The 9,384-nt window shown below is 42.5% G+C and overlaps 1 protein-coding gene across 1 annotated transcript; it reads left to right on the forward strand.

Moving 5' to 3' along the window:
- Positions 1 to 5,505: 5,505 nt before the first annotated feature.
- On the forward strand, positions 5,506 to 9,087 carry OTOS (otospiralin; the record flags this gene model as incomplete). The annotated part of the gene is given in 4 exon segments (XM_010168229.2): positions 5,506 to 5,574; positions 6,238 to 6,328; positions 6,668 to 6,694; positions 8,903 to 9,087. Coding segments are annotated over 4 exon segments (372 nt in total), but the record flags the coding sequence as incomplete, so codon positions are not given.
- Positions 9,088 to 9,384: the final 297 nt, after the last annotated feature.

Here is a 9,384-nt window from a genome sequence, read left to right on the forward strand (position 1 = left end):
GTATGGATAAAGAAAAGAACTGATGAATTTATCAAAAAAGTGCCTTGGAAACAAACTTGAGCCTAATGTGGGTGCAGGAAGGGAGAGAACAAGTCCTGGATGCTCAGCTACCAGAATCTGGGTGCTGCTGCCTCTCATTGTCTCTGCAGCAGAACTGCTTGGAAGCAAACACTCCTCACTGCAAAGCACCTTCTGTGGTGCTGATGGGCATTTACAGCCTTGTCTCCTGAGGAAACAAGATGTAGGCAACCAAATGGACTTGGACCTAATATTCCATTTTGTCTATAGCAAAAATAGTTTGAAACCATCAGGAAATTCTAACCCACTTGGTGACAGCCTGGATGTGAGGTTCCTGTAATTCATGTGGAAATTTGCAGATGGACAGTGTAGAGAAAATGTATTGGTGTTGGTGGTGATAGGAGAGAAGTCAGCCTGTAGCTATTCTTTGCTTGCGCAGGAGCAGCTCTGCTTGACTGGTGAGCAGGTGGGCCAGGCTCCAGTGCTATGCAAGCAGCATTGTGTGGACCCTTGAGAAAGCCAAACCTGGTGCTTGGAGCTGGCAATGATGCCCGTGGAGGCAAAGGAGCAGTGGGGGAGAGCTGAAAGCCCCTTTCAGGAGCTGAGAATACTGGGGAGTTCCTGGGGAGAGGCCCTGGGGTACCTGGCATGGGCATCTCATCAGGAGCCAAGCTGCATTAGTCCTGCTGCCAGTGGAACTGCTCCCTTGCTTTGGCTTCACTGGTTGCTGCTGCATACAGCACTGCCTGCTACCTGTGAACACCTGGAAACTCATTTCCATCTACAAATATAACCTTTCTTCAGATAGAGGTTAAAATAAGTTGAAATAAATGTGGACAAATACTTTCTTGTTTGCTCTCAAGTCTGACTTACGTAAGTGTAGAGCTACTCCTTAACTCTGACTTGTAAATCTGACCTTCACCTTGACAGTTAGCTCTACCACATGTGCAAGGGGTTCATTTTAACTTGGCTCTCTCTAATTGCACTACAATTCTGTTAATAGTTTTGTAACTATCCAAATCCATCTGCTGTCTCTCCAATTGCTTTCAGGGGCTACTATAATCAGGATGGCAGGAAAAATGTCTGTTCACAAGAACTGGAAATATGTGATATTTCAGTAAAACAGATTGTAAAACAACCACAGAGTTGGCCTGGGAGCTCACCTGGCCCAGCAGCAGATGATGCCTGAGGAGAATAAGACACAGCACAGAAGTGTAGTGCTGTTTGGTCACACTCTGTTCCCAGGCCAGGCTCAGACATCCTCAGCCAGGATGCTGTGTAGTTGATAATATATTATGACAAGACATGCCACAGCTTAACTGTATCAAACCCCACCACCTTTTGTTTTGAACAAGCCACTGCCAGACTAATTTGCTGCTTCTTGGTAGAAATCAAGGTCTCTTCATCCCTTTGAAGAGCCATCCCTGGCCTGAAGAGTCCTAGTCTGCTTTAGATAGTCCTTGACTGTGAACTTACTTCACCTTCTTCTTCGTATCTTTTCTTGTTCTATCATGTCCTCCTGTGATGGTGAAACCAAAAAGCATGCAATACTCAAAAAGTGGGCAAGTGTGGCACAGTGGCATAATGATGCCTTGTGCTTTTTTTCTCCCTCTTCCTCTTTGATTTGCCTTTCTGTCTGTGACTGAGCACTGAACAACACCTTGACAGAATTATCTACTGTAGTTCCAAATCTAGTTTCTGAGTGGGAATAGTCAGATACCATGGGCACTTAAAGATGGAGATATTTACCCAGGTTCTTCATTTTACATTTACTGTTATGCCATTTTATTATTCAGCTGCTTGGTACTGTGAGGTCCTCACCTGATTCCTCTTTGTCTGCCCTGGGCTTTACTATCCTGAGTAACCCAGTGCCATTAGAAAATTTGGGAGCTTCTCTATTCACAGAAAGCCAAGCAGAGCTCCAAAGAAAGAAAATGAAGCTGTGAGTACCTGAAAGATCTAGGGCAATTCACACCTGCCTCAGAAAATCATATTCCAGTCAGAAGAATCTTCTCTTGACCTGTACTATTAGCACCAAATTGCTAGAGGAAATACAAACATTTGTGTCTCCTGGGGATGATCTATATATCACTGCTGTTGGTTGTTTCTGATGTGCAAAAGTGCTGCAGCCCTACATAGAACACTTTGTCTGCTCAACCCAAGGACAAAGCACTTCAGATGCAGCTGTAAGTGCCATTTAATTTCTTACACAGCTCTGCATGCACGTGCTTTTGACCTTTGATTAAATAGGAAATACTCTTTCTTTAAAACAATGTACAGGTTTTTTCAGTGCCTGGTGGATTACAGAAATATTTTTGTGTGTGTAATACCAGTCTAATACAGAAATATTTTTGTGTGTGTAATACCAGTCTAATATAGCTATGGAGAAAACAAAGGCATCTATAAATGTGCTTTTCTGTATTCCTTTATCTTTGTTTCTAGTTAATCAGCAAGGAATGCTGAATTGCTCCACAGGGGTTGGCTCTGTGTAAAACAGCCCATTAGCCATGGGCCCACCTGAAAACGGGCTCCTTGGGTTGGCAGCTCCAGGACTGCTCCCCATTAGGGAGCAAGTCAGGCAAACAACTGCGCTGCCCAAACTGCATTCCTCTATTCCTGAGGGAACATCCTCTATGCTCCAATTGATTTCTGTCTCTGACAGAGTGACTGATGTATGAGGGATTTTCTGGCTTTGAGAGCCGTCTACAACAAGTACATATTGATTGGATGCTCCTGGGACAGGTGGGTGGGATAAACTCACTACCATCAGCCCCTTCTATAATGTAGCAAAGCTTTTATGAGTCAGTGGCCTTATCTAAAAAGTTTAATGCAAACTTTAGAATAAGATACCTGAAAAACTTGCTGCCAGCGAGCATAACAGTGTTTTGAACTTTATGAACCTTTCTGAAAAATATTAGAACAGTGAATTTCTTTCCCAAATGAGTAGAAATTAAAATACTGGACTCTTCCAGCAGCTGCCCTGTTAACTGCTATAATATCTACTGAAATGTGGTTGCTGCTGAGCCAAATTTGCATTTGTAGGCACTGTGACATCTCCAATTACTGTTCAGCAGTGAAGAATCCTGCAGGGCAGCAACTATTAGTGGAGGGTTCTGCTAACTGATCTGTACCAGTGCTTGCACTGGGCACAGAGTGCTGTTACTTCAATTGCCTTCTGTGTGGAGTCTGAAAAAGGAAAGGGATCCTAGAGCAAAAAGAAAGGACGATGGGGAATGAATGAGCTTGTGGCATATTACAAATGCTGTAAGTCAGTGCACAGTATGCTTTCTGGTAGGTTGCAGAAGACACTATGTTCTGTTTGGCACACTGAACCCACCACGCACAGTTTTCAAGCAACTGAAGTAGTGCTCTCCTATTTAACACCTTCTGAATTATGATGCCAGATCCAACTCATCAGTTCTCTGTAGTTTAATGCTGTGTTTAAAATGGACAAACCCAGTGGAGGGAAACAGCAGTCATGTACAGCCTTGGTGGAAAAGTGATTAAAATTAACATTTAAAACAACTATATCTCTCGACTGTATTCCCTGATACAACTGTTTTAAATGCTAATTCTCATCTTCTTTTTTAATTTCCTAGGGCTCCTTTAGCATGGAAACCCTGAGAATTTATTTCCAGCTCCAACTGGTGCTTTAGCAAATGGAAAACTTTGATATGAGTTAAACTGAAAGCCTGCAATTGCTGAAAGACTGTCATACCTGTGATCCTTCTAGCTCTGGAAGCAGGTAGCTACAAGCTTGAAAAGACAGAATAAGATACTGCAAAGGAGGTAGGTGGAAAGGTGTATGTCAGTGTGAGCCTCAATAGCTACATGAATTCTCCTAAGACCTATCAGCGTTGTAGCAGACCACATTGTGACCTGAGTGATCCTAAATCTGATAACCTTAATGACTTTGTAATCTTCTCACAGCACCATTAATTCCTCGAGGGGAGAGCTGCATGTTGTGGCTGTGTCAGGAACACCATTATTCTCCTTTGTCATCATTCAAAGCATGCTATCTCACCTCCCACTTGGAACTGCATCTCCCGTATCAACTGCCAAAACCAAATCCTACTGATGGTTGTGCACAGAAGTTGCTTTGTGCTAATTATTTAATTACAGCTAATAACCATTTTGTGTGTGTGTATTAGCATATGTCAGTGCTTCTCCTAGTTTATTTGAATAGGATATACAGATTAGGCAGGGAAAGGGAAAGTGCTGTTGGCTTTGCAAGCAGTGCTGGTGGGTGGACCCCCGTGCACAGCTGCACCACAGGACTCCACTGAGCCAGGGAAGTGCCTTCTCCCACTGGCAGCTGCCCTAACCCAGGAGAGCGGGGCAGGGGTGCCAGCAGTATGTGGCTGATGTAGGATCCCTCCTGCAGGCCTAGGAAATATTAAACAGGAGGATTAAAGCCTTTCAAAGATGGAATAGGTTCTGCTTTCATAATATTTTTCTTTTCAGCCTACACAAGAGTTGGCACAGCTTGGTGTCCTACAAAGCATTCTTTTTTTCTTCCCTTGCTCAGAACTTCTTTAATTAATTCTTGGCAGGACTATCTAACTCTGTGTGCAGATAAGAATAAACTCCAGCAAAGCTGGGGCCTCCTGCAAGGCCACTCACTTGGGTCTCTCTGCTCCAGGACTTTGTGAGAGCACACAGAATTTCCCTGCGTGAGGTAACTGGATGTGGTAGTGCAAAGGCACCAGTGTCAGGTCTCACACATGCAGTTGGGAAATGCAGTGATGGGAGGTGTCTGGAATCAAGATAGAGAAACGATTCTGCAGATTCAGAGTAAAGGCAACTGAAAACTCCCAGGTGAGAGGGAGCAGGGGAGCTTGTATTAACCATACATTCAGATCATTGCAGTGTGACCATGAGCAGTGAGCTCTGCACTGGAGTTTCAGCAGCTCCTTTCCAGAGCAGTGCCATCCAGAAACAGCTGCCAGGTTTGACAAAATGACCTGAATGGTCACGTCTTCTAGGAGTGTGGAAATCCCCACACGTCCCCATGAGTTGCAGAACTCTTCCTGCTACATCTTAGTCCCTAACCACACCTGCTGCCACCAGGAGTTTTGTGCTAAAAGAAAATAAATCGAGATGTATGCATCAAGTGAATGTTCTCCAAACTGCTCCTCCTCTCCAGGCTTTTAGAAGTGCTGGATCTGTTCAGCAACCTGCACAGGGTGGCGCCCAAAGCACCTGTGTGGTACTGGGAGAGGAATCTTTCCAAAAAATCAACACAATGTTAAAGTGCATTTTAATGAACCTTATCAACCCTCTTTGAAGGCTGCAGTACCCGCACCATCACCATAGCTGAGGTCATTGGGAACCTACTTTACTTAAAGTAAGCCTATTGATTTCAGTGGGCTCTTGGTGCTTGTGTACACTTTAAGATCTAGATTTTAAGGATCCCAAGTAAGAACATAAATCAGTGTCAAGTGTTAGTGGTGCCTCAGCTGGACAGGGAACTCAAGATCCTCTTAGCAATTTGCTCAAATAATATTTCTAAAAATCTATTTTTCTGAAGGGGAAGAATGAAAGAAAATCAGGAGGGCAGCAAAAGATCACTGAATTTGCTTCTGGATTTTCTCCCCCTGTCTTCAACATACAAAAATGTTACTGCAAAAGTTGATTCTTATTTCCTCTCAGAAACTGTCTCCTGTCTCTTCCACGGACAGCAATGAAATATAATGCAAATGTGCGCAGTTACAATATCTCTACCTGAAGGCAACGAAATCAGATTGGTGTAGTAACTCAGTGACGTTTCTCTCTTACCCCCCCACCCCCTTCCTTAAACAACACTGCTATTTTAAGGCAATAGAAATCCTTTTGGAGTTTTGTATCTGACTCGGAGCTACAGACCTTTACTGCTGCAAGAACAAGAAAAGAGGAGGGAGAGAGGTAATTTCTAAAGTGAAATTAAATTAATCACAAAATAAAACATTTCCAGAGATGCTTAGTTTCATGTCAGTTCAGAGGAGCCTTTTGAATTTATGCCACCTAAAAAAAAAAAAAAAAAAATCAGTATACACTTCAGGGCTGTAGTTCTTTTAATACTCTGTGTTGCAGTTCAAAAACTGTAAGGAAATGTAACTGGATCTTGTTATGCCTAAATCAATAATTAGAATCTGTTTTGGAAGATATTATTCTAATAAAAGAAGAAATAACAGACTTTGCATAAATATTAATCTTTTGTAATAATCCCCAGCTGTACAGATTATTTTTCAGAAACACGAGCAGTATCTTGCAGAAAAGATGACATTTATTGGCTTATTTTTCTTCTGTATGCTGATGAATATCCTAACAGGTAAGATTACTTCTGAATTTATTCTCATTTATTTTTCCAAGCAGCCTGAAATATTTTGATAGTGATACAGTATCTTCTATTTAGTATCAGACACCGCTCATGTACTAATGGCAACTGCTCTGACTGTTAGTTAAGAGTATTTGGTTTGTAGCAGTGAGTGACTGGAAATGGGGAATTCCTTATTCAGCTGTTCAAGAAACAAAAAACATTTGGCTATACAGAGGGTCCTATGTGCACATTAAGGAACTTATCAGCTTCTGGCTAGACAGCAAACCTTTTATTAACAGAAAGTTCTTCTGTGCGTGAGTTGGTACTGATGAGTTTCCTCTTTATTTACAGATGCCCGATCAATCCAGGATGGAGATGGTAATTCTTAATGTCTTTTTCTTTCCTTTGTATCACTAACAATTAGAAGGGTAATTTGTAACTCCTAGGCCTGATCACCAGCAGTGATATTAGCAGGAACGCTTGCTAACTTCAGTGAGCTGTAGAAGTGTTTTCATATAGTTCTGGTGAGAAAGAATTTTTAGAAGTTTCTTTAAAATTTATTAAAAGCGGGCATATTAATATCTAATAATAGAGCTAATATACTTGAAGTCTTAAAATGAAAAGGGGTTATGGTCAAGTCACTCTGTTGTACAAAATTATAACTAGAAAGCATCAGAATTATAAACATCTTAGATATCTGAGAATTTTGTCTGTCCTGAACAGTAATACTATATGTGTGTCTAGTTATTGGCAAGAAATACCGACTTTCATGACAAAAAGCTTAAAATTTACAAATTGCCACAAATCCAATTAAAGAAATGTTGGAATAAATCCCTTCGCACAGCTACCCTGTGGTTCCCGTCACTTTGCGTGATTAGCCCATTGGATTAGTGTTTGTCTTTGATTAAAAAAGCCTCAACATCCTAATGATGTTTACACTGACTTACTGAAGATTATATTAGTTAACCTCTCTTTAGTGTTTTCAGACAGAATTCTTTCTGAGAACGAAGTTGCACAGCAGTATCTGCAATAACAAGGTACTGCTATTGCTGGTGTAGATCTCAGTTGGTGTAACCAGCAGGATAGCCAGCAGCATCCTGAGTGCACAGCTACAAATATGCAGGGAGAGTATTATAACAGATATGGAAAGTAGAAATATATATACAGAAAAAGGGCTAATATGATTACTTTTAATTCAAAATGTTTTCCCTATGTTCCATTATATTTCCTTATGGCTTTAAAATCTTTTGAAAGCATCATCTTTCTTTTCACAAGTTGAAGGGTGCTATTGTATTTGTGCACAGCAAATATTTCTGTGGCTACCTCTTAGACAGTTATGAGAGTGTGTGTCAATCTGAAAATAAAACCTTGTTCAGGAGTATCCTGTTGCTCTCATTACCAACAATTATGGTTTTCTTTCACACTGAGCCAAGCAGCAGACTGCAAAGTGAATCTAAGGTCAGTTGGTATAAACAGTGAATTCTCCCCTGCAGACAGTATTTGGCTGGTTCATTTGATTTGTTTTATGCCATCTGTGCCTGCGCGCTGTAAACTTGACGCCGTAAAATTAAGGTCTGACAATAGGATTGTTGAAGGTTCTTAATTCCCAGGTCCCAAGCTGAGCTTGGTGAGTGGAATGGCTCCCATTTATTTAAATGGGCTTTAAATCAAACCAAAATACTGGGTTTAGCTCTGTTGTACAGAAAGACATTTGTAAGTATGTGGTCTCAGCAAGTGTTTACATTTTATATATGCTTCTGTGTTTGCCTAGATTTGGGTCCAAGGATGGCCAGCTCCTGCATTCAGAATTGATTTTGTTTTCCTCTTCCTGATGAATTTGAAATCTTGATTCAACGAGTAGTTCACGTTTTCTCAGATATTCCTAGAGCAGGCACAAATGCAGCAGCTGTTTTCCAAGTGGCAATGCCTTTCCTCTCAATTTCCTTAGCCCATTCCTGTGGCCCGCTGAGAAGAGGCACAACGCTGTGGTCCCAGGAAATGCTGGGACAGCACGGACCCAGTCCCCAGGAGCCGGGGGTAGATCCTGCATCCCTGTCTTCTGCTGTATTTAGCCAGCCTGCCTTTCTGCTGAGGTGGTGGGGGAGCAACTGCATGGCCCCTTCCCCTGGCTCTGCGGGCAGAGCGGACGGCTGCAGGGGCGCAGCATAGATGATGGCACCGTATTCCTTATATTTTTATATTGGGCAGAGGAAATGATGTGGAATGAGGAAAAACTTATTGCTATTGCAATGGCTCCTTGCTTTTAAATAACCAGCAGCCTTCTAGAATTAAAGGCAGCCCCATGAATTCTTGAATTTCCCCAAATGCTGATGGTGTCCCTTCATACCTGCTCCCCCTCTTGTCCCACTCTGTCATTCCTGGTACACCTGGAGCAGGGGACACTGGTTTCATCTCCTGCGGAGCAGGGCGTGGAGCGCTCAATGTCTCTGCCTGCCTCTCTCATGCCAGAGGAGCCCACAAGCCCCCCAAGGGAACCTGCAACCCCAAACCACGTTGGCTCCCATGTCCAAGCTTTCAACAAAAGTGCTTTGTATTTTGGTAATCTGCAATATTTTATATTTTTAGACCTCCACCAGGAGTCTGTAGCCTTGCCATACTGGCCCTTCTCATCCAACGATTTCTGGTCCTATGTGGAATATTTCCGGACCCTGGGGGCCTACGACAGGATCGATGAAATGGCCAAGGCCTTCTTTGCCCAGTTCCCTTTTGGCCGCCACCTTGGCTATAACGTGCCCAGCCACGAGCACTAATTCCTTCCCTCATGTTTGCTAAAGCTGCCGCCGAGACGTTGAAGTGAATAAACGGCTGCCAGTGGATGCACCGGCGCTGCCCCTCAGCCACTTGTCACTACCCATAGCACTCACGTGGAGCCTTCCTTGCTTTAAATGAGTATTTTCTTTTTACAATTTATGCACAAAATCAATAAACTCTTTGATTCTGTTGCATGGTTTTGGGAGGTTTTTTACACATAACACTTGCAGCCTTGACTTGGAAAACCAGTCTCTGTGTGTATAGTAGTGTAATAGTCAATTTAGACACAGAGTCCA

This window comes from Antrostomus carolinensis, unplaced genomic scaffold (genome assembly GCF_000700745.2).
Source record: "Antrostomus carolinensis isolate BGI_N321 unplaced genomic scaffold, ASM70074v2 scaffold31735, whole genome shotgun sequence".
NCBI classification, from domain to species: Eukaryota; Metazoa; Chordata; class Aves; order Caprimulgiformes; family Caprimulgidae; genus Antrostomus; species Antrostomus carolinensis.